The sequence below is a fragment of the Cherax quadricarinatus genome, chromosome 12, assembly GCF_038502225.1.
Source record: "Cherax quadricarinatus isolate ZL_2023a chromosome 12, ASM3850222v1, whole genome shotgun sequence".
NCBI lineage: Eukaryota > Metazoa > Arthropoda > Malacostraca > Decapoda > Parastacidae > Cherax > Cherax quadricarinatus.
Window position 1 is genome coordinate 180001 of NC_091303.1, and position 27500 is coordinate 207500.

The 27500-nt window shown below is 38.6% G+C and overlaps 1 protein-coding gene across 1 annotated transcript in view; it reads right to left on the minus strand.

Annotated features, from left to right (window-relative positions):
- The window catches only part of LOC128686531 (neural cell adhesion molecule 2-like), a 927464-nt gene that overhangs the window by 25963 nt on the left and 874001 nt on the right, over positions 1-27500 (minus strand). The window contains exon 13 of the mRNA XM_070084201.1: positions 5715-5827. Within this exon, the coding sequence (XP_069940302.1) occupies positions 5715-5827 (113 nt within the window). The remainder of the gene's footprint in view (positions 1-5714; positions 5828-27500) is intronic.

Consider the following 27500-nt stretch of genomic DNA (forward strand, 5'->3'; position numbering starts at 1 on the left):
GTTGCTGCCTCCCTGTCAGGTATTCCCTTATCCATTGCAGTGCCCTCCTTTTACATGCGCCAGATCCTCCAGCTTCTGCACTAATCTCTTGTAGGGAACTGTGTCAAAGGCCTTCCTGCAGTCTAGGAAAACGCAATCTACCCACCCCTCTCTCTCGTGTCTTACTTCTGTTACCTAGTCATAAAACTCCAGGAAGTTTGTGATACAGGATTTGCCTTCCATGAACCCATGCTGGTTTTCATTTATAATCTTGTTCCTTTCCAGGTGTTCGACCACTCTCCTCCTGATAATCTTCTCCATGACTTTGTACACAATACATGTCAGAGACACAGGTCTGTAGTTTAGTGCCTCGTTTCTGTTTCCTTTCTTAAATATGGGGACTACATTAGCTGTCTTCCATTTCTCAGGTAGTTGCCCAGTTTCAAGGGATGTGTTGAAGATTGTGGTTAGAGGCACGCACAGCATCTCTGCTCCTTCTCTAAGGACCCATGGGGAGATGTTGTCCGGTCCCATCGCCTTTGAGGTGTCAAGGTCACTTAAGAGCTTCTTCACCTCCTCCTCAGTTGTTCGTATGTCATCCAACGCTTGTTGGTATATTCCCTCTTGATGTTCCCTTCTGTGCTGTCTTCCCACAGCCCTTCCTGTCTCTACTGTAAAAACTTCCTTAAATCTCCTGTTCAGCTCCTCACATACCTCCTGATCATTTCTTGTGAGTTCTCCACCTTCTGTCCTTAATCTGACCACCTGGTCTTTGACTGTTGTCTTCCTCCTGATGTGGCTATACAACAGTTTCGGGTCAGTCTTGATTCTCGATGCTATGTCATTTTCATACTGTCGCTGGGCCTCCCTCCTTACCTGTGCATACTCATTCCTGGCTCTGCGACTGATCTCCCTATTTTCGTGTGTTCTCTGCCTTCTGTACTTTTTCCATTCTCTATTGCACTTTGTTTTTGCCTCCTTACACCGTCGGGTAAACCATGGGCTCATGCTGGTCTTCCCGTTGTTACTGTTGCCCTTGGGAATAAACTTTTCCACTGCCTCCTTGCATTTTGTTGTTACATATTCCATCATTTCATTTACTGGCTTTCCTGCCAGTTCTCTGTCCCACTGGACCTCCCGCAGGAAGTTCTTCAACCCTATGTAGTCCCCTCTTTTATAGTCAGGCTTTTCCCATTCAACTCCTGTTATTCTCTCCACTTGCAGCTCTACTATGTATTCAAAGCACAGAACCACGTGGTCGCTAGCTCCTAGGGGACTCTCATACTTGATGTCCTCAATGTCTGAGCTGCCCAGGGTGAACACAAGGTCCAATCTTGCTGGTTCATCCTCCCCTCTCACTCTGGTAGTGTCCTTAACATGTTGGTGCATGAGGTTTTCCAGCACCACGTGTGTGTGTGTGTGTGTGTGTGTGTGTGTGTGTGTGTGTGTGTGTGTGTGTGTGTGCGCACGTAAATGCAAGTGTAGTGTGGACTAAGTGCAAGTTGAAGTAACAAGACGTACCTGAAATCTTTTATGAGACAGAAAAAAACACCAGCAATCCTAACATCATGTAAAACAATTACAGGTTTCCATTTTAAACTCATTTGGCAGGACGGTAGTACCTCTTTGGGTGGTTGCTGTCTACCACCCTCCCACCTAGGCACCCACAATATACAGAGGAGAACAAGATCAACCGGCAAATTTCTACCAGCTCCCCAACATTTACTCGAATAATTAAAACACGAAACAAACAAGAATGGAAAAATAATTGATTCAATATAGCTTTTTACGAGATGTACATCTGCTACAAGGAACAAAAACATGCTAAGTGATGGATTAATTTTATTATGACTATACAAAGTGCCTGTGATTAAGTGAAGAGAGAGAGAGAGAGAGAGAGAGAGAGAGAGAGAGAGAGAGAGAGAGAGAGAGAGAGAGAGAGAGAGAGAGAGAGAGAGAGAGAGAGAGAGAGAGAGAGAGATATATATATATATATATATATAGAGAGAGAGAGAGAGAGAGAGAGAGAGAGAGAGAGAGAGAGAGAGAGAGAGAGAGAGAGAGAGAGAGAGAAAGAGAGAGAGAGAGATAGAGGCACAGAGAGACATAGAGAGACAGAGTACGCTCACACCTTGAGTTTGCTCCACTTTCTTGGTTTGCCTGCCCCCCCCCTCTCATCTGCGACTGCTTGACAGAGTAGAGAACAGAGCAAGACGTCTCATCTCTCGCCTGGACCCATCCTGGATAGATCTGTCATTTCAGCAGAGCCTTCAACATAGGAGGGATGTGGGTGGCCTTACTGTTATGTACAAGGCCAATATTGTCAAAGTACCACACTTGGATCCACTTCGAGGACAGCGTGAAACAAGGTTTTATGCCACAAGACGGGCAGAAAGCAGCAACTTCACTCTGGCTGTGCCCTTCTCCAGAACATCACTCCATCTGAGATCATATATACCCAGGATGACTCGAGTATGGAACACATTCGTACAGCATAATGATGTCAACGAGATAAAGTCAGTTGACCAAATGAAAATGCTGGCCCACAGATGGCTCCAATTTCATCCTGTTCCCTACTTGTATGTCTCATAACAATAAAAATGCTTTCAAATGAGCTGATGTAGATAACAGCTCCTAGCTTGCCAATAAAGTTAGGAATCCTTAACCTGTAAATAGCTTGTCAATAAAGCTAGGGATCCTTAACCTTGTCAAACCCTGGTAAAAAAAAAAAGAGACAGAGAGACTGAGAGAGGCAGAGAGAGAGAGAGAGAGAGAGAGAGAGAGAGAGAGAGAGAGAGAGGGAGCGAGAGAGAGAGAGAGAGAGAGAGAGAGAGAGAGAGAGAGAGAGAGAGAGAGAGAGAGAGTGGATGGGGGGAAACGAGTGAAGTGCAGGAGATAGAGAGGAAAAGGGAGGTGACAGGGAGGGCACGAAGTTGAGAAGGAATTCATTTGCCTCCTGCTGGTGCTGTAATTAACTTGTGTATGCTAGTGTCCCTCATGCTTTGTTCTCATCAAACACTATACTTTTTGAATCCTCACCTCACACCTCACTTTCTCTCTGGTCTCATGTCATATTGCTGTGTTTGTGCAGGTTCACAGGTGAAATCTTCAGCATGAATATACCAGGCTACGATTAACGGACGGAAGCTAGGTTCTTCACAGGATGATTCGTAATATAATGGTATATATATATATATATATATATATATATATATATATATATATATATATATATATATATATATATATATATATATATATAATATATATATATATATATATATATATATATTATATTATATATATATATATATATAAATATATATATATATATATATATATATATATATATATATATATATATATATATATATATATATATATATATATATATATATAAAATACATATATGTCGTGCCGAATATGTAAAACTGGTCAATTAGCAAGAACTCATTTAAAATTAAGTCCTTTCTAAAATTTTCTCTTATGCGTTTAAAGACATTTTTTTTTCATTAATGTTAATGTAAAAAATTTAATTTTGCACTAAAAGAATCTTAAAAAACTTACCTAACCTTATTTAAACAGGAACAATTTATTTTAGCCTAACCCAACGAAGTATATTTTAAATACGTTTTCAATAATTTAGTACTAAACAAACACAATCAAATATATATTTTTCGCTAGGTTCAGAATGATTTTGGCGAAATTATTGCGTTTACAAATTTTCGCTTGTTCTATATGGCAAGATGAGCGTTGCTATTTAAGCCAAGATGGCAAGTTCTGCCTATTCGGCACGACATATATATATATATATACGATTTTCTATTTTTTAGCTAACATACGTGTAAATTTTACCTTATTCCTAGTAATGACCCCCGTATTGTAAATAGTCTTAATGGCCCTCGTGTAGTAGATAGTCTTTTTAGTATGATAATAAGATGTTATCTTCGTTATAGAATAATAAGAAAATATTATAAACTTTATATTATAATAATAAGGTAAAAGGACCCCAATGGAAATAAGTCACTCTGTCTGACTTTTTTGGGTTATCCTAGGTTCTCTACACATATGCTGCTATGTATGATAATTCTATGTAACTGTATTTGTGTATACCTGAATAAACTTACTTACTTACTTACTTACACCTCTAGAACTTTACTGGGGACCCTCATCCCCAGAGAAGACAATAAACGTACCTCAGGGAAAACTCAAGGTTCTCCACAGAACTGTTTGAATATTTTCTTCTCCTACCACCCCCTATATTTTATATATTACATATGAACTTTATTAATAGACAGAATACATTGACAGAAAAACAAACATAAATACATTGGTACAATATATCAAGTATTTTGAATCTTCTGCAGCTCGAGTATGAAACGGAAACCTGTAATTGTTTTACATGATGGTAGGGTTGCTGGTGTCTTTTTTTTTTGTCTCATAAACATACGGGATAGTAGGTATATGTTGCTACTCCAGCTTATACATAGATCACACTACACATGCATGTACATGATATATATATATATATATATATATATATATATATATATATATATATATATATATATATATATATATATATGTATATATATATATATATTTGGGTGGCCCAAAAAGAAAAACAAAGTTTCTCTTATTTTCTTAATAGTGTAACAGTTCTTGTTCTTCTTTATTTCCTCTCATCTCCATGGGGAAGTGGAACAGAATTCTTCCTCCGTAAGCCATGTGTGTCGCAAGAGGCGATTAAAATGCCGGAAGCAAGGGGCTAGTAACCCCTTCTGTATAAATTTCTAAATTTTAAAGGGAAACTTACGTTTTTCTTTTTAGGTCACCCTGCCTAGGTGGGATACGGCTGGTTTGTCGAAAAAAATAATATGTATATCTCAGTCCGCAGCAGGAGTCGAATCTGCACACACTGCATCAAAGTACATAACACTTTAGCTACACAGTCAGATCCCAGAATAAATATGGGTGCCTAGCCGAAGCTAGTCAGTGGATTCCATACCCCGGAACACCAGGCGTGATTTCATCAAATCCTGCTACATGCACTGAATTTCGAAAGAGATTTTGGAATGCTTAACAATTCGCAAACGGGCGAAATTATTTAGAAGCCTTAACTCTCAGTCCACTGCATGTGGCAGGATTTGATGAAATAACTCATGGTAAGTCTGGTGTTCCGGGGTATGGGATATATTAGAATGATCTATCAGGCTAGGTGAGTTAATCATATTCAATAGGATAATGTAGTCAAAAGATAACCCGAAACTACCAACATGTACTGTTAGGGTTTAACCTCTTACAAATGATAAATATTGGAGCCATAGAAAAGAAGCCGGAAACAATTTCCAACTTGAAAATAAAAATCTACACAAATCATGCAAGGAAAACAACTGTTATTTTTTATTTATCAATGGCTGCTGTCTACCAACCTGCTCGTTACACAAAATCTAAGTCCTGAGGCACACACATAAATCGGTGAACATCAGTAGCATACCAAATGTTTTTAAATTTAAGCACTATTTTCAATATTCTCAGTGAGGACTCATTCATATTGTGGACGACATATTTATACCAGTACTCAAGTATACACAACCAGAAAGAGGTCTTTATTTAGAAAACATACACTTTTTTTTTCACCAAACTAAAAGGGTCTTTCTCCTACCCTTCTCACCTATCATTTTATGACCTGTTGGAAGATTCTCTGATACAACACTTATACAAGTACTCCTTACCTCCATGTAGAATGTCTGAGGAAGTCCACCGTCGAAGGCCGCCACACACTCCACCTCGATGGTGTCCGTCGTTTGGTTGGCGATGGAGCAGTTCTTAGGCGGGTCCGGCGGCCCTGTTGACAAGGGTAACACGACAGCTGTAGATCATATACCATATATATTATCCTCACAGGAAACGGTCTTTAAACCCACCCATTTCATAATTTATAACAAAGGTTTAGAGTAAAAAAAAAAATTAAAGGGACATCCAACGTTATTCAACTAAAAATATGTTGGTTCTCCCATGAAAACTTGGCTGATATGCCTTCTCTACTTATGAATTTTAAGATGAAAGTTGTATTTAAAAATCTTGACACAGTTAAAAAACTTTTGATAAAAACAATCCCCCAAAATGTTGACGGGTGTATCTCTAAGATTCCTTGTCAAATATGTGATAAAGTTTATTACGGCGAAACTGGTAAAGTCTTGAACTTAGGTTAAAGCAACTTATGTATATCATTAGAAGTGGACAAGATTCTAATGCTCTGTTTATTTATGAGAGATTTTATCCAATTGATTTTCAAATGGCTGAGAAAGTAATGTCAAGCAAGTCCATGGTCGACACGAATGTAACAGAATCATGTTTCATAAAAGCAGTTTTCAAAATAATATGAATATTCTTTTGGATTATATAAATTGGATTCATTTATAATTAATAAAATTTGGGAAGAACTTTAGGTACGTTAGACAAATTTTTGGCTAGAATATAAGCTGTGTTTCACGGATCACTGACTACCTACATCATAAAATGTCAGGTGTTGTGGGGTGGTAGCGAGGTGTAATCTCGTCCTTATGTGCTTTCCTGTTAACCTTATATTTTTATAGTTCCTTGATAATGTGACAGGTCGTGAGAGCACTTGAAATTTCGGTATTTTTTCACAGTGGTTGTTTTGTGTATGTATATATATATATATATATATATATATATATATATATATATATATATATATATATATATATATATATATATATATATATATATGCAAAACCAAGGCAGGGTTGCCCGAAAAAGACAAATTTTCATCGTTCACTCCATGAGTGTCTTGCCAGAGGCATGCCTAAGCTACACCTATAAAACTGCAATATTAACACCCCTCCTTCAGCGTGCAGACACTGTACTTCCCATTTCTAGGACTCAAGTCCGGCCTGCTGGTTTCTCAGAATTCCTTCATAAATGTCACCTTGCTCACACTCCAACAGCACGTCAAGTCCCAAAAGCCATTTTTCTCTATTCGCTCGTATCTTACACGCTCACGCATGCTTGCTAGAAGTCCGTGCCCCTCGCACATAAAACCTCCTTTATCCCCTCCCCCAACCCACCCAAGACCTACCCCTACCCGGCTTCCCTCCACTACAGATTTATACACTCTTGAAGTCATCCTATTTCCTTCAATCCTCTCTACATGTCCGAACCACCTTAACAACCCCTCCTTAGCCCTTTGGTAATCCTGCACCTTTTCCTAATTTCCAAACTACGAATTCTCTGTATTATAATCACAGCACACATTGCTCTCAGACATGATATCTCCACTGCCTACAGCCTTCTCCTTGTTACAACATTCACTACCCATGTTTCACACCCATTTAAAAGCGTTTGTATAACTATGCTTTCATACATTCCCCTCTTTGCTTCCATGGACACAGTTCTTTGTCTCCACAGACTCCTAAGTGCACCACTCACCTTTTTCCCTTTATCAGTTCTATGATTCACGTCATCTTCCCTCACAGACATATATAGGAGTGGACGTGTTAACAGATATCTGAATACATTCACCATCCTCCAAAATCTCTCCCTCCAATCTGATATCCAATCTTACGTCACCTAATTTTTTTTATCCTCATCACTTTACTCTTTCCTATATTCACTTTTAATTTTCTTCTTTTACATACCCTACAAAATTCATCCACCAACCCTTGCAACTTCTCTTCAAAATCTCCCAAAAGCACAGTGTCATCAGCAAGGAGCAACTGTGACAACTCCCACTTTGTGTTAGATTTTTTATCTTTTAACCTCAAACCTCTTTCCAACTCCCGAGCATTCACTTCTCTTACAACTCCATCTATAAATATATTGAACAACCATGCTGACATCGCACATCATTGTCTAAGGCCTACTTTTACTGGGAAATAATCCCCCTCTCTCCTATATACTCTAACCTGAGTTTCACTATCCTCATAAAAACTCTTCACTCATTTCAGTAACCTACCTCCCATTCCATACATCTGCAACATCTGCCACACTGCTACCCTGTTCAACCTGGCATACGCCTTTTCCAAATCCATAAATGCCACAAAAACCTCAGTACATCCACACTTACTACTGTGCAATCTACATCTACAGGACCTTAATTAAACTCCAATATCAACCTTGACCTAAAACACTTTCTTGATAGTTGTGACAGAACCCACAGGCATAACACCAGACACAAACATCTCTACGACATTCCCCGTGTCCGACTAAACCTTTACAAAAATTCAATGTATGTCAAAGGCCCTAAAATCTGGAATACCCTACCTGAGAACTCTAGAACTGCAGACACATTCATCACCTTCAAAACTACCATTAGAAAACATCTTATCTCCCTGATACACCCCGTCAACTAACTACACGAATACCACCTGGTGGTTCACACTTACACTCACTCACTCATTTGACCATAAACAGAAATATTAATCTCAGTCTTAAAATAATGAATCCTGTGATACTCCAATACTGAAACTATGTCCTGTGCCAAAACAAAAGCATTCACATTGCTAAACTCACAAACTAGTATTTAGTCACTTATCCATAATACCAACTTACCTCATAATTTGTAATATTTTACAATTAAGAATAAAATTAAGTATGCCCGAAATGCCTAGCCATGCTAAGCGTTCTAGTGGTACACTCTGTAATCACAATTTTACTACATGTAAACCAAACAATAACCAAATTTCTGTAAACTCAGCATTGTAATCCTTATAGAAAATAAACTTTGAATTGAATTATTTCAGTAATAGCTCTTCTATACACTTTACCGGGTATACTCAACAGACTTATTCCCCTATAATTTTTGCATTCTTCTGTCCTGTTTGCCTTTATACAAAGGAACTATGTATGCCGTCTGCCAGTCCCTAAGGGCCTTACCCTCTTCCATACATTTATTAAATAAAAGCACCAACCAATCCAAAATTGAATGAAAGTTAAGACACATGTGCAACATCTGGATATCTTTATTGTAGACGTTTCGCCATCCAGTGGCTTTATCAATATAGATTCTAGGACATAATAGGAAGACAGTAGAACTATATACAAAAGATGAGGTAATCAGTCCCTCAGCCTTGGAGTTAGTGTTCACAGCATCGTGGTGGAGGAGAATCTGGAGCAAAGGCAAGAAGACTGGCGGTTATATAGGCGTCAGTGGATAGGGACGGGCAGCAGACGAGGGCATAGTCACTGGTAGGCTGGATTCCCCAGTGGAAGTAGGTCCTTCCCAAAGAGATGGGTTAGTTGCAGCAGCCGTGAAGGTCTTGTAGATGTCCTCTGAACCAAGATTCCATGATGTTGCAGTGTTTAACAAGTTGTGCAACAATCCAAAACTATATCCCTACCTGCTTTTAGCATTTCTATCTTTATCCCATCAATCCCAGCTGTCTCACTCCCTTTATATATATATATATATATATATATATATATATATATATATATATATATATATATATATATATATATATATATATATATATATATATATGCAAAACAACCACTGTGAAAGGATAGTGAAATTCCAAGTGCTTTCGTGACTTCTCACATTATCAAGAAACTATAAAGACAATACATCAAAGGAAGGCATATAAAGGGTCTAGACCATACCTCACAATCACATTCCACAACAAAGCAACACCTGACGCGCGACGACACCCGACTCATAAGAAATTTCACTATCCTTCCACTGTGGTTGTTTTGCATATTCTGATATCACCTGTTTACTGTGATCTTATTGCATATATATATATATATATATATATATATATATATATATATATATATATATATATATATATATATATATATATATATATATATATATATATATATAAATGAATACATGATGTTCAGAAACTCGCCAATCGAGATGGAAGATAAAATATGTTAGAATAATTATAAGCAACAACTAATGTCCCATGTCCAAGGAAATGGAATCATTCTCCATTCCTCGGATTAAATCTGATTACCTTCCATTTCCCATTCACTACCGGACACCTTATGTGTTCAACGTTTGTCATAAAAGTTGATATTCATCAGTTAGTGACATAAAAAATATATATCCTATACAAATAAAATAAATGTTTTTTTTTCTAAATGAGTGCACTGTAATGATAGTTATTAATGAGCAGTAATCTGAAAAATTTTAAATATTTATAAAGACGCAGTTCGTCTCTACAATCAGGTACTCCATGTGCTGACTTGGGTTTGGCATATGCTTTTTGATATGGTTTCTCAGGAATTTGTGATAGTTCTTGTTCATTTTGCCTCAGTCAACCGCCCTAATTGTGAAATTAAATTTCCTAAATATCTCTCTCTGTATTCAAAGGCTAGGAGTCAGGACTTCGATGCTCTCAGGAAAGCCTCAAGTTAGTTCGTTGTACTCAGGAACAGGAGTTAAGTTGTCATTCTATTTGAGGATCACAAATCAGATCTTCGCTGAACTCTGGGACTGAGTCCGGTGTTCATTGTACTCACTGGACAATGAGTCAGGTCTCCGTTATTCTTAGGGGACCACTAAAATAGTATATACAAAAGCTACCTATTCGAGAGTACACATCTCTTATGGTAAATAAGTGAAAAATAAATTGTGATACCGTCTATGATTCTGCGAGTTTATCGGACCGAGTTTTGTAGATATAAAAAAAAATACATTATTTTCAAATATCCATATTATCAACAATATCGTAAATAAATTTGGAAGTTCATTTTGCTGTTAGATTTTTTTTACACAGTTCAGACGACTCCCATTTAATACCTTTACTAATAAGCTATAAGAACAAAAAAAAAACTGCAAATGACGTATAAAGCTAAAATAACACAAACAGATTAGTACACAATGTTAAACTAGAGGACACTGTTTAAAGAAGTTTATATGGTCTTCATTGCAAGGAATGTCGGGACAAATATATGTAGGACGAATTTGAAAGTTGAAATAATCGTAAGTATCGACTCAACGTTTGCTAGACTAAATAAATATTGAATAACTGTATTTCATAGATGTATAACCCGTGACTCTATCAAACTATGTTTTTAATTGTAATGCTACAAATTTGTACAACTATAATGCTTCACAATTGAAATGTTCAAATTTCATTGTTTAAAATACCCAATTGTACTTCATATTGTAAATTGTTTACTGTAATTTTTACCACTGAATCTATCATTGCTTAGATAATTTTAAGTTAAATTTAAGCTTGCGCATGATACTCTGCATACAAGGGACTTTTGGCATGTACACCCAACTACTATAATTCCTTGTACAATTATGTATCATGGCCAAATAAACATTATTATTATTATTATATAGTATAGCGTTCTGTCATGTACGCATTGGCGACCACGACTTCGATAACTGCAAACGGGTGTTTAAATCTAAAAATTACATAATGAGTCATAATGTAGGATCAATATCAGTGGAAGGTCTTATCACATGTGAGTCAATACCCTTTCGTAATTTTGTTAGAATTTTATTGGTAGAAAAAAATTGTTTTCCACAATGCCGAATAACTGTAATTTAACAGTTTTTAAGATAGGCTTAAACCACTAATAATCAAATTATAATTAAGAAGGTACACAGTAGATGCATGTGTAGAATGTGTATCTACAGGAGAAGACTAAACATGTTATGCAGCTTCAATATACAGGTAACTTAATTAACACAGGGTCTCTCTCTTGGAGAGTAAATAACACTTGCAACCCCTCACAGCTGGCAGGCGAGGTGTGGCTGCACACTTTAATATTCCTGATACTCAATGGTATAAAGAAATTGTCCTTTTCTTTTATAATGTTTTGCATTTATTTTATACTGAACGAATAGTCCTACGTAAAAGTGCAGTTCACCAATAAGAAATTATTGCCCTTTATGGCAAATTGTTGTGCTTCTCAGGTAAGTTTGTTTTGTCTGCTTTCCACTAGGTAATAGAAAGGCGTATTAAGATAATTTTTTTTTATCCCTATCCTGAACAAGAGAGCAAGATGCATTGACAATGGCTGTTGGCTGTGTTGCAGTGCGAAGGGACGCACTGCAAAAATCAAACACTGGCAATATTTGATAGAATGTGAAATAAAGAAAAATAGGTAAAAATAAGAGAATTGAGTTGCAAGGGAAGCAAGGCCATTTCAAAAGACTCCCTACAATTATGTGCTGTACATATATTTAATGCTGTGATTCCTGAAAAAACAGAAATTTAAATTAACTCATGATAGCATACAACTAATGGTCCAAACAAGGGTCTCATTTGAAAAATTATTCTCGTGCTTTTTCCACACAGTAAGATACAAATGTAGCAAAGGGAGTAATAATCACAGAAGACCAAGAAAAACTAGAAACGTAGAATCAAACTCACTAACATCATGTTTCTCAAGCAAAGATACAACTTAAAACCATGAATTACTAACTAGGTAATTGAACAAAGGAAAGACTTAGTGAAACTTTAGCTTGTCTCCAATATTTCTTTGCAAATAAGTATTGTGATGATGTGAAAGAAGGTCAGTTTGAAGGAAAATTCTTGGAATCATTAACGATAGATACAATTTGAAGCTAGTTTGATGAATATAATTTGGCAAATAAATGTCAGCACGGATTTACACAGGTCCATTCTTGCCTAACAAATTTACAGATTTTTCTACGATGCCTTCGGTAAAGTTGCTAAAAATTTTGGAGCAAATTGTAATGGAGAAAGTCTCCTTATAATAATGACTAACCGACAGGCAACAGAGATTAAGTAAATGGGAAGAAATCATCATGGCATTCAAAAGGTGACAACGTTGGGGTTCTTATTGTTTACAGTCTACATAAACAATGAAGGCATAAATAACAGTAAACGTAATTGCATTTACGACACAAAAATAAGCCTACAAATAAATTATGTGGATGACAACACTTAGCTTCAAATAAATTGAAAAGGTTAATACTGTGGCTGTAAACGTGGTGCCTTAATGTGATATTTTTAAGACTGTTGACAGCATGACTATAACTATATTAATAGACGAGTGAATGATTTAAATATATTTTGAACAGAAAACAATCGCATCTATAGGAAAGTATCTAAAGAAAAGTATTTAAAGGAAAGTATCTAAGGGAAAGCATCTAAAGACATCTAAATGTGACTGTTTAAAGTATATATATATATATATATATATATATATATATATATATATATATATATATATATATATATATATATTATATATATATATATAAACTGTTGACCTGCCTTGTCTTGCAACCTTTTACTCACTCGGGACTTGATAATTGTGTAGGACGAACCGAGCACTGTTCAGATTGTGGATTTGTTGCGATTTTTTTCTGGTATGGTATTGTAATTTTTATCTTCTTTATAGAGTCACTTTGACCCGAAATGCATATATCTGTGAAAGGTATCATTATGTAATGCAAATCACAGAGTGTGGCTGTCTTCTTAAGTTAACCGTAAATTGATTTTCAATTGATCTCAACATAAAAAAAATGCATGCATGCAAAATAGCCTTTAATAATATAATCAGCAGAAGTATATAAATGCAAACTGAAATATAAACTCAACTAGATAGAAACAAACATTCAACGTAATAAGTCAATCAACAAGAGAGAATAAGTTTACGTCTCGTGATAATCAATAAACGTCAAAGTTCACTTATTAAAAACAAAAATACAGACAAATGCAAGAGCAGGTATATAAAATAGTTTTATGTTGTTTTGTGATAAAATATCGAGGCTAAAACACAGTCACACTGAGTGAAAAGTGAAAGAAATAAAGATAGGATAGTGTAAAACTATAGATAGAAAGAAGAGGAATGAAGAGACATGCGAGAGAGAGAGAGAGAGAGAGAGAGAGAGAGAGAGAGAGAGACATGCGAGAGAGAGAGAGACATGCGAGAGAGAGAGACATGCGAGAGAGAGAGAGAGAGAGAGAGAGAGAGAGAGAGAGAGAGAGAGAGAGAGAGAGAGAGAGAGAGAGAGAGAGAGAGAGAGAGAGAGAGAGAGAGAGAGAGAGAGTTAAATTTCTCCCTTTCGGTGGGTAGAAATTATCTCGCTTCTCCACAGGGAGCCATACTTCACTAGGGCGAGGGTTGGAGTGACAGTTGCAACCACTTCCCTTATCCTAACCTCTCGTCTTCACCCCTCACCCTTACCATAACTCCTCACTTTTAACCCCCCCTTCACCCTTTCCAATAGCTCACACCTTTCCCATCACCCTTCACTCTTCTTCTAACTACACACACACACACACACACACACACACACTCACCGTGTACGTCAGGCCCATACTGGTGTATGTAGCACCAGTTTGGAACCCACACCTGGTCAAGCACGTCAAGAAATTAGAGAAAGTGCAAAGGTTTGCATAGAGGCTAGTTCCAGAGCTAAGGGGAATGTCCTACTAGGAAAGGTTAAGGGTAATAGGCCTGATGACACTGGAGGACAGAAGGGTTAGGGAAGACATGATAACGACATACAAAATATTGTGAGGAATAGACCAGGTGGACAGAGACAGGATGTTCCAGAGATGGGACACAGAAACAAGGGGTCACAATTGAAAATTGAAAACTCAGATGAGTCAAAGAGATGTAAGGAAGTATTTCTTCAGTCACAGAGTTATCAGGAAGTTGAATAGTCTGGAAAGTGAGGTAGTGGAGGCAGGAACCATACATAGCTTTAAGACGAGGTATGATCAAGCTCATGGAGCAGGGAGAGAGAGGACCTAGTAGTGATCAGTGAAGAGGCGGAGCCAGGAGCTAAGTCTCGGCCCCTGCAACCACAAAAAGGTGAGTACAAATAGGTGAGTATACACACACACACACACATACACAGCCAATTATGGAAGGAAAGTAGAGAAAGTGCAAAGGTTTGCAACAAGACTAATCCCGGAGCTTAGGGGTATGTCCTACGAGGAAAGGTTAAGGGAAATCGACCTGACGAGACTGGTAGACAGGAGAGAGAGGGGGGATATGATAACATATAAAATACTGATAGGAATCGACAAGGTGGACAGAAACAGGATGTTCCAGAGATGGGACACAAAAAGGGGTCACAGTTGGAAGTTGAAGACTCAGATGAATCACAGGGATGTTAAGAAGTATTTCTTCAGTCACAGAGTTGTCAGGAAGTGGAATAGTCTGGGAAGTGATGTAGTTAAGGTAGGAGCCATACATAGCTTTAAAAAGAGGTACGATAAAGCTCATGGAGAAGGAAGAGTGACCTAGTAGCGACCAGTGAAGAGACGGAGCCAGGAGCTGTGACTCGACCCCTGCAACCACAACTAGGTGAGTACACACACACACACCTTGTAAGTTCACCCATCCCATCATCTCTCACGCTTCCCCTCACTTTTGATTCCTTCCATCATCCTCTTACTCCTCACCCTTCCAGTCATCCCTAACCCTTCCCATCATCTGCCCCACATAGAACTCCATCTAGTTCTTTCCCTCATTATCACGCATGTTCACTTATACACATAATCGTCACCGAATATTCATCATTCCTGTCTGCCAAAGCATTTCAATCCCCTACGCTGTCTTTGCTCAAACCACTCATACCTCTCAAGGTCTGTCTCTATCACACACAAAAATCCTTCATATAACACTTCCATGAATGCCTACCCTCTCATGCAATTACACTCACTGGTAAACTGCCAGGTGACAATGCCACTAAAAATGCCTTTTACTAACCCCCCCCTTCTCCCTCATTCTATCCCCTCTCTCCCATACCCTAGAATCCCTTCCAACACTCCCTCTAACAGTCCCTCTATTAGCTCCTCACTCTCTCCAGTAGCTCCTCTCTCTCACTCCAGTAGCTCCCCTCACTCCCCCCCCCACACACACATGACCTAATACCTCATCTCTCCCTATCTAATGTCCCTTCCCTCCCCTCCCCTAATACCGCCTCTATCCCCTCCCTCATAACACTCACTCACACACACACACACACACACACACACACACACACACACACACACACACACACCGATAAAACAGGCCTAGTGTCTAATCGACATGTGCCTAGGACAAAATGGTAACTAACTCTTCTTCCCCTCTCCAACACTCCTCTTCTACTAAAGAGTGCCATCATTCGTTTCAATGGTCATAACAGTTGTGTAATCAAAATATTGAGTCCCAAATATCCCCGTATTCCTTTTCCGTCTCTCCTACCTCCCTTTTCTGTCATCTCTCTGTCCCACCTTTTCTATCCTCTCGCCCACCTGCTTTTCTTTATATCCTTATTCTCTCCTTATTTCTTTTAATCTTCTCTTTTCTTATACTACTTTACCTTCCAGTTTCTTTTTCGACACGTATGAACGAGACTTAACACGCCACGCGTGAAAGAGACTGAACACACCAAGTGTGAACAAGATCGAACACGTTACGTGTCTAACACAGAGGGAAACAATCTGTTAGAAAAAATACCATAAAAAAATATAGATTACCAAGTACAATTTTCATTTTTCAGTACATTCTTGATCCAGGAAATTAGATTTATCATCCCCTTTCTTGGATCGAACCAATTTCCTCCCCTGATTAAAAGAATCACTTTATTGGCAGTATTGATTTTACTCTTCTGACCTTATTCTCACTAAGATCACTGTTCTGACCTTCTTTATCTAGAAACAAGATAATCTCGGATACAAACCGTTTAGCGTCTATTATCTCGTGTGAGAATACACGTACATTGTGTATTCTCACACGCACACCATGTACTCATGTAAAAAAATGTGCTTTAATGTAAACCGCGTACTTTCATATACATCATGTACTCACATGCACAATGTGTATTCACATGTACATGGAATACTCATATGTACACCATGCACTCACGTGTACATCGAGTACTTACGTGAACATCGTATACTTACGTATACACCGTGTAGTCACGTGTACACCATGTGCTGACGTGTATACCGTGTACTCACGTGTATACCGTGTACTCACGTGTATACCGTGTACTCACGCGTATACCGTGTACTCACGCGTATACAGTGTACTCACGTGTACACTGTGTACTCACGTGTACACTGTGTACTCACGTGTACACTGTGTACTCACGTGTACACTGCATTTGAGTGTACACCGTGAACTCACGAGTGCACCTTGAGCTCACGTATACAAGTTGTACTCACATGTACACCATGCACTCACGTGTACCCATATGTACACTACACATGCGTACACCGTGTACTCACGCGTATACCCTGCATTCACGTGTACACCATATACTTATGTGTACACCGTGCACTTACATGAGCTCCGTGCACTCAAGTGCATATCGTGTAAACTGTGTCATTTGCACACCGAACGCACTGTCTTCAGATATGCACACCGAATATTTACATGTGTGCCATACACACTTTGTCTTCAGATGGGCACTGTGTTAGTGTGACACGCTGTACCAGAGGTCTATACGATGCACCACAAGTCTATACGATGCACCACAGGTCTTAATCACTGCCTCACGTAGCAAGAGACAAGTATGCTCCCTCACATTTAGTATTGTTCATACTCCTGACTCACTGTTACACGCCTGTGCATTAAGTTAATATGTACACCGTGTACTACATGTACATAATAAACCCTATGTAATATGATGTACTCCGTGTTCACGTATTACTAGTATATAATACCTACAACTATCCACATCTGCCACAACTATCTACACCTGCCACAACTATCAACACCTACCACAACTATTCACACCTGCCACATTTATTTACATCTGCTACAACTATCAACACCTACCACAACTGTAGATGAATGGCTCAGAGAACCGACACGTTCATAAATTAGACACATGTGCAACTCTTGGGTATCTTTAGTGAGGAAACGTTTCGCCACACAGTGGCTTCATCAGTCCATACAAAGGAGAATGCTGAAGAACAGGAGTAGTTTGAGGTAATCAGTCCCTCAGCCTTGAGCCGATGTGGTCACTCCATAATTCTTCACCATTCTCCTTTGTATGGACTGATGAAGCCACTGTGTGGCGAAACGTTTCCTCACTAAAGATACCCAAGAGTTGCACATGTGTCTAATTTATGAACGTGTCGGTTCTCTGAGCCATTCATCTACAGTTGTGGTAGGTGTTGATAGTTGTAGCAGATGTAAATAAATGTGGCAGGTGTGAATAGTTGTGGTAGGTGTTGATAGTTGTGGCAGGTGTAGATAGTTGTGGCAGATGTGGATAGTTGTAGGTATTATATACTAGTAATACGTGAACACGGAGTACACCTACCACATATATTTACACCCGCCACAATTATCAACACCTACCACATATATTTACACCCGCCAAAATTATCAATACCTGCCACATTTATTTACACCTGCCATAACTATTTATACCTACCACAACTATCGACAACTGCCACAACTATCAACACCTCCCACATTTATCGACATCTGACACATTTATCTATACCATCTATACCTACAACTATCTACACCTGCCACAATTACCCACACCTGTCACTACAACTATCTACACCTTTCATTGCTATCCACAACAATCACAGTTATCCACATCAGACACAGATATCCACACATGCCATAACCATGCACACCTGTTATTACTGTCCACGCCTGTCAAGCTATGCACATGTTACAGCAATTATCCACACCTGTCACAACTATCCATACCTGCAACAACTCTCCACCTCTAACACAGCCATTCACAACTATCCACACGTGCAACAGCAGATGTACCGTAAATGGCCTTCGGTGCCATTTAAATACTGCTACACGAGTTTCCAGAAGGTTTTCCAAAAGTTTGCAAAAGGTCTTCCTGTAGTCACTTATGTGCATATACAAGGATAATTCTGGATGAAATTGTAGTATGATGGTTCCCAGTGGAGAGGAGAACGAGGTGGAGGAGAGTGGAGTGCAGGGAGGGCCTAGGAGCAAGAAAGGTAAGAAGGAAGGGACAGAATAAAGGTTGGAGGGAGGAGAGTGGGGTGGGAAGGGTGAAGAGGATGAAGAGGAAACGAAGGGAGGAGTGGCAAAGTATGCTGGGAAGAAATAGAAGGAGGGAAAAGTAATGAGAAGGGAATGGTGGTAGGAGAAGAGCGGAATGAAGGGAGGGGTAGGAAGAAAGATATGGAAATGAAGTGTTGGAGAGTAGAGGAAAGATAAGAAGGAAAACAGTGGAAAGCAGGGGATACGAATGTGATTGGAAAAAATATAAAAGGAAACTAATAAAATTTGCCAGTGAAAATAAGAAAGGGAGTAAAGAAGGAGAGGACAAAAAGTGAATGACGGATAGGGAAGAGAGGTTGGTTCGAGATAGACAAGGAATAGAGGAAAATTGCGTAAGAAAGTAGAAAGAAAAAATAAGAAAAATGAAAACCTTAGAGATGGAGATAGCGAAACTGTGGAAAGCACACAATACTATGCATATTAATTGGGCCTGATGAAATAAGACATTTATTTGGAAAATTAATGTTTATTTGAAAAATACATGTCAATGATATGCCAGATAATCGATATAATAAAAAATAATGTTACTCTTTGCTTTTATAAGCATTGTTACTCACTTTGACTTAGAATCACCCAATGATGAACACATTTTGACAAGCTCTTCGTCGTGGTACCAGGTCCTAATAACAGCAGCAATTAGCTTGTCCATAGTTGAGCAGTCCTGTTTAGCGACCCTGCATTTGGTTATTGCCCATAGATTCTCAGTTGGGTTGAGGTCAGGTCAGATCAGGTTAGCATTTTTCTAAAGGTGTGGCATGGAGCAGGATTCTGTTTGAAAATGCCTTCTCCATCAGGAAAGTCACTATCCGCAATGGGAAGCAAATGAGTTGCCAAGATTGCCTTGTATTTGTCACTGTTCATCGTTCCCTCAACAATAACAAGCCATCCACGATCTTTAGCAGTAAAAGTACCCCTAAACATCTTAGGTGGGTGTTGAATGTGTCCATTCCGAAAAGTTTTGCCTTTGCTTCATTTCACTACCGCTGATCTGTACCCACGTACTTCAAAATGAGCCGCTCACCGCAGCCGTTGTTTTTTCATAGCAGCAATCAATAATTGCTTCTTTACCGGCATTCTGGCCAAATTCAAGGAGCCTTCGTCGAACAGTTTAAGAATCAACATTTACCCCAGCTAAAGCCACATCTCTCTGTAGATCTTTGTTGGTTTTCTTATGATCCTTTACACTATTTCTTATGACAGCCTCGTCATTGTGAGGTGTTGTCTAGCGTTTTCTTCTACATCTTCGACGCAGTGCTCCACAATCACTAGAGTCTTCAGCTCTCTTCAGAATCCGACCAACAACTGACTTTGCTAGGTTCAAATCAGTATGTTTTCTAAGAGCTACTGTACTTGCACGCTTCCTAGATGTAACATAATTCATAAATTTCAGGCATAATCATGAATTGAAGGAGAAAATTTGGTGGTGGTGGTGAGAGAAGAAAGAGAGATAACAGAAGTGGTAGGAATAACAATGAAAGAGAGAGAGAGAGAGGAAGGGAAGAAATAGAATATACTCACATTCAGAACTCGGCTAGGAAAAGAACTAGAGGGAAAAAATAACACGGAATACATGTATATAGAAAATGAGGGGATAAAACATAGCTGGGGTAGAAGAGAAATAAGTAGTAAGAAAAGAGTGGGAGAGGGTAATTTCTCTTACATAATGGTACTTTCTTTATGCGCTCTCATTCTCTCTCTCTTACTCTCTCATTAAGTAAGACTTCAAAAGACTTCTTTCCACTTTGGTATCCAGCGCCCTCTTATCAGCTTTCATTGTCTAGCTGTGGAGCGTCACCATGCTCTTTCACACAAGAATGTTATCGTGGATCAAACTTTTATTGCAATGTATATCATGTGATTTATTTTGGACATAAGTTAGCCTATTTATGAGAAAAATCATGTAATGTTTACCTAAGAAATTTTTATTTTACCGCTATTTAATTTCACTTATATTTCTTATACGTCCCAGTGAGTTTAGAGAAATCTAGAAAAGGTAAAAAAAAAAAAAAAATTCTCTTGATAAATGGAATACATGTGAATGTGGAGTCTATGGGAAGGCGAGTCATTGGATGGGGCTTCTGTTCCAGGAAGAAAGTCTGATGAAACAATACACCTTCCAATGAGGTTAATGAAGAAAGAATAAAAGACACTTGCGTAGATGTGAGAACTTTCGTCATGAATTCCTCATAAATTATTAGATAGGAAAACACTGAAATATATCATCAGTAACAAAGAAAATAAATGAAATAAAAACGATCACCACCAATATCACCACTCTGCCGTTATCAGCCTCACCCGTATTTCATTATCACCACAATTAGTCATTGTCTTTATCACCACAGCAGCAATAACAATGACCATAACCACCACCATCCCCATTTCTACGATCCTCACTAGGATTATCACCTTCGGTGTTATTACTCCCAGGCTTTTGACATATACTGGTGTAAAAGCTTTACTTAGTAAAATAAAAGCGAAAATCAATAAAATACAAACTAATGTATTCAAAGAACCGCCTGAACTTTGGTAAATGTGTTGTGAAGAAAGAATAGGAGATCTAGGTTTAGACAATGGACGAACAGAGATAAGAGCACTACATATAAAGCACTTAGGGGCATAGACAGAGTACAAATAGCTTCCTTGCCAAGGATATAACATGGACAAAGAATTATCTAGAAATTACACAACTACACGTTTTACTGGTACATCACAAAACATTCTCTGTATCATATGAGGGGTAATAAAGAAAATGAACGGAGCACTACTGTAGTGGCAGCAGATTCCCGAGGCTCAGAGAGTCAAAAAAGGTAGGGCAAAGAAACTATTGCTAATACCCGCAAACTCTAATTAATAATTACAAATAAATATTGTCACACTTCCTAACACGATCATAACCTTTTCCAGGGTGTATAACACACCCTTCCATCCCTTCTCGTTCAACATTATTCCTCTCCAGTTACCCTCACCACTTCTTCCCAGTCCTTACCATCATTACTACTAAGACGACGAACCCTTTACACCATCAATGTCATACTCATCAGCACCCCCTTCCCCTGCATAAACGAAGCGGGGATCAATGATGGCATAACAAAAAAATAGAAGGTTCATCAGTACACACGATGTGTGGCAATACCCGAGACTCGTGACCACCCTCCACTTGGTAACGTGAAGAGTCGATAGTGAAGAGTAGAATACCGGCGAATAAAAAAAAAAAAAAAAAGATCAGAAAGAATGAAACTGCGTTCATTATAACATGGTTAGGTGAAGTGCCTTAGATATCGTGCAAATTTAATTTTTAAAACCACTCTAAAGTGACGGTGCCACATAGGAGAGAGGTTTGGTGATCGGTGTCATATAGCGTAGAGGTTCAGTGACAGGTGCTGTATAGTTTCAGTGACAATGCTTTGAGTTATACCCAAGTAGGAGGAGAACGAATTTTTCCCACCGCCTTGAGACAAACTTCAAGACAATATAGAGCCATGTTTACACTATTTTTCATGATGAATATCATAGTAACTGACGTTCTAACGTACCCAGTGATTAACGCTCTCCTTTGCTAACCATTTGGCAATATTTCCCCATGGCATCACTAGCTTGTAGGCCGGGCTTATAGGGCCTGGAGCCGGTAGCCTTTAGTTTTGCACCAAACAGGACACACATGACAATATCTTTGGTGATGTGAACACCTGAGAGCAAGATTAATATATTCACTAATGCCTCTAATTTAATGTGTGCTCCAAATATTTATTCAGCGAAGTGCACGAAAGTACCAAGATGCGTTTTTAGTGGACTTTTCATATTTAAGCAGGGGGTCCACATTTTTGGAAGAGGACTGTGACTTAGAGGATATTGCTGGCGCATTGGTTTACGTAGAAGGAGTGTCACCTATAATGATTGATGACGTTCGGATCCGACGACCACTCAGTATTTATCAGGACACAGGTAGGACTACAGGTAGAACTAATACACTTGAGGGGTCAGGCTCACATTGTTATGGCTGATGTTCTGCCTGCAATATTACTTCCCAGGCCCTTCCCTTATACCTACACCTAGTAAGGCCTCACTGGTTAAGGATAAAAGGGTATAAAATACTTCCCTGGGGGGTGTCGTAATTGTAGCTATCATGGTAGTCTCCAAGATGGCGTCTAGAGTAGTCATGGATACTTCTGTCCGTAATGTAGAGATCTCCAATTTTCTTGGCTCTCCTCTTATCATGGTACTTAACTGATGAATAATGAGGAAAACCCTTTCCGGGCATTTATACATCTTTATGAGCTGGAATTGCCACCTGACTGTAACAACGTTTACATTTCAAAATCTGAGACCCGACTCTAGCGTCACGACGCCACTCCTCTGATTACACAGCCTTTGGCTATGATTAATTAAAATGTTTTCTCTCCTAAGACGTATGAACATATCTATTATAAATTTTAAAGAGTGGTGAAAGCGTGAAGTTAGATTAAATTATAATAAATTTAATCAACAGGTTGAGACAAAAATTGCATCACCCTCCTCCTATGGGAACACTTGAAACTTTTCATTCAGGCTGACATTCATTAATTAGTGATGCAAATATGGTTTAACATATAAAAAAAATATCACATATAATTAAAGTAATAAATGTTTTTTTACTAATTGAATACACTGTAATAAGAATAGTTAGAGAAACAGTCTGAAAATCTGCAATATTTTTCGCACACACTCGCTACTGAGCAGCGAGTTGATTTGGTATTTACCCAGCTATGTGGACTCAGCGTTCGGAAGGACTGAATGAACTTTGATTACCTTGTTTATGTCTACACACTATAATGTGTGTACTTGATTTTCGACTAGTTGGTATCTGCACACATATGCACTGTGTGAACATGAGGTAATGTACTTGGGAGTTGCACACAGTGCCGGATTTACCTATAGGTTTGACAGGCCTCAAAATCTACGAGGCCTCCGGCCAAGGTGTATAATATTTTTGACACTTTCATAAGGCTTTCTTACACATGCTGTCATAATGCACTGTAGTCTCTAAACGAACCTTCAGTAATGTTCTTTGCACTCCATTTCAGAATAATACTGTCTTAAGCCAACAACCCGACACTAGCATTGATTTCTGTACTGATTTTGTTCTTCCAGGAAAGCAGATAGATAAGTTGACTGGACCCGTGTGCTAGGTCATTTCCACAAGATCAGCAAAGGTCAGCAAGGTCAGCAAATCAGAACTGTTATTGAGTATTATGCATGCTTGTACAGTTCACTTCAGAATTTTTTGAAGCAAAATTAGAGAAGATTTTGATGAGCTTAAGCAAAAGCCACTCTGGCAAATGTTAATCACACAACTGTCACAAGGAGATAAAGAATAACAACACGGCTAGGAAATGACTGAAGTGCACTTGGTCCTGATACCTTAGATGAACTCTCTTCAAGAGATAAGTTTAGGATAAAATCCTTTACCCTGTACTAGATGCACTTGAAGCCATTGATGATGCACAAATGTTTTCCTTTCTAGGTAATCTGACGGCATCTAAGCAAAACATTCAGCAAGGTGTTGAAGTGTTGATGGAGTCATAACCCAGAAGTTATCCTGAAACTAACTGATGAACTTTTTTAACTAACTTATACAAGAGACAAAACCATAGGCCTACAGAACACATCAAATTATATACAGAGAAAAAAATCAGCTGGCTTCCCCTAATGTAGAAGCAATCTTGTGGCTATTTCCTATCTGCATGGTTACTAACTGCTAGGGAGAAAAGTCTTTTTCAAGCCTTTTATAGTTTTAGTGTATTTAACGATTGTAGTACTTTATTTCTTAATCAGTATTTTAAAGAATATAACAGTAAACTTAAAATTTCATTTTCCTAAAAATACCTGCTTATTCCACAAAAATCTTTACAAAGTTAGGGTATTGTAAAAGTTTTCCAAAGTGTTAATTTTAATATTCATTTTTTCATGAATCACTATGGCATTTATGTCTTTTAAAGGAGGAATTGTGAATTGCGGAATTTTAAACACCCGTCATCATCAGCTGCTTCGCTGAATTTTGTTTAAAACATTCTTCCTTCTTTATCTAGTTGCACACCTTGATATTTAAGTGGAACTGAAGAATTTAGTATGATACACCTTTAAATTGATTAGTCTGACGCTGGACTTAGAATACAGGTTGATTAACTTGTTACTGTTAGTTACTTAATTTGATATATGATTTTCTCACGAAAACTGATAATATATTGGTTAAATATGTCCATTCATTAAAGATTTTGGGTTATTACCAAGAGATATTTCGTACAAGAGTCCATGCTTCGCAGTAGAGACAAATATGTCTTACATTTACTAGTTGAAAATTTTATTTCTTGTAATGTACAAAAAAAAAATTATATTATGAATGAGTCATAAATATATATATATATATATATATATATATATATATATATATATATATATATATATATATATATATATATATATATATATATATATATGTGTTTGTTTTACTAAATTGTCGAATTTTAAAGCAGACAATATAAGGCGAGACTAAGCATAACTGTTTTTATGTAATCCTGTGGTCTTCATTTGAAGCAATATTTATAGTCGAATTAAAGAATAAATCCCTGTTATTCATGGACCGGTAGTCAAACTACGGTAATATACTTTTTAGGGAGAGGGGGAGGGGGTTAAATATACGAAAAATGCATAAAAAATGCTGAAAATGGAATGCTCATTTACGCTAGAGCACAATTAGTTTTTAAAATGCTGTCCAGGGAACATTAAGCTCGCCTGGGCGCAATTACTATGACAACACACACACACACACACACAGCGAGGCGCTAGTCACGCCGTCGGTGCTCCGGGGATTTAAGTGTTTTTGAGGGCTACTAAGTGTTCTGCAAGGGTTGCTAAGTGTGTCAGGGTAGTCAACAATCCTAGAAGTGTTTTTTTTAATTGCCTGAGCCACACAAGTGTGGGGAGAGCCACAATTTTGATAGTGATCTGGAAAATAAAAGAGTTGTGGCGCAGGCTAGTGTGAAGGCGGCGTTGCCAAGTGTCACCCAAGATTTTAATAAAGTGAAACAATAGTGTGACCAGTGAAAGAAATACAGTGAATAGGGTACATTATTAACGAGAAGAAATTGAGGTGGATCTACGCCAGGACGTACATCGAGCTGGATCTACTCCAGGACGTCACATCGACCTGGACAATCTACACTGCTACAGCTGCACTACAAGTACTGTATCACCTATGAGTGGTTGTTTGGGTGTGGGGTCCAGGTTCCAATTAACCGCCAAGCTGAATGTGAATGGTCTAACTCTCATAGCACGATAAAGAATAGGCACTCAAGTATTCAATAAGGTTTAGCAAATGGTAATCCATTGAACAAGGCGATTAACTCACTATAAGCAGGTGATATAGGCAACACTGCAAGGGTGGGAGTCAGGTCACAAGAGGTTGTGGACACAAGCGACAACTGAGAATCTACATTACACTCCAAGCACAAGCCACCTACTTTTCAGACACATAATAAACCCACACATAATTACACACACACACACACACACACACACACACACACACACACACACACACACACACACACACACACACACACACACACACACACACACATACACACACACACATACACAAACACACACACACACACACACACACACACACACACACACACACACTCACACACATACACACACATACACACACCCACATACACACACACACACACACACACACACACACACACACACACACACACACACACACACACACACACTGTAAGTGCGGTAAGTCCCAGGAGGTTGGGGTGTCAGGTCACAAGAAGGTGTGGGCAGCCAAGGACCACTGAGACTTACCTTAAACGCACAAGCCACCTACCTTTCAGTACATAATAAACCCACACATAATTCCACACACAATTACACACAAAATTACACACTCACACACACACACACACACACACACACACACACACACACACACACACACACACACACACACACATCCAGACACACATACACTCCCCCCTCACCACCGACATCTCACTACTTCCCCTGATCCATCCCCTCCCTCGATCACCCTCCCCTCCCCGGTTCACCCCAAACCCTCCCCACCCCTCCCCACTCAGCTCCCAAATAGCCACAGTTCCTCCACTACTTCCCCCCCCCCCCACACTCTGACACACACACTACTAACCTAACATACAGAACTACATAGGTCTCCCACTCTGAGGCAATCAGGATAAAACAAAAATGGGTTGCCAGAGAGCAACAAGAAAAACCAAGGGACAGGAGGAGGAAAATGCAAAGGAAGATTGGGCAGCAGAGCTCATAAAAAGGGATCATGAATGGGAAAAGAAACTAGAAGAACTTAGCATGAGAATGGAAGAGAGGATAGATATGGAAAGCAGGAAGTGGGAGGTGCATGTCAAAGCAGCAGAAGCTAGGATACAGAGTTTAGAAGAGGAATTGAAAAATCTGAAACAGCCTAAAGAACTAAAGAACATTTTGGGATTGACAACAGAGACTGCTACCTCAGC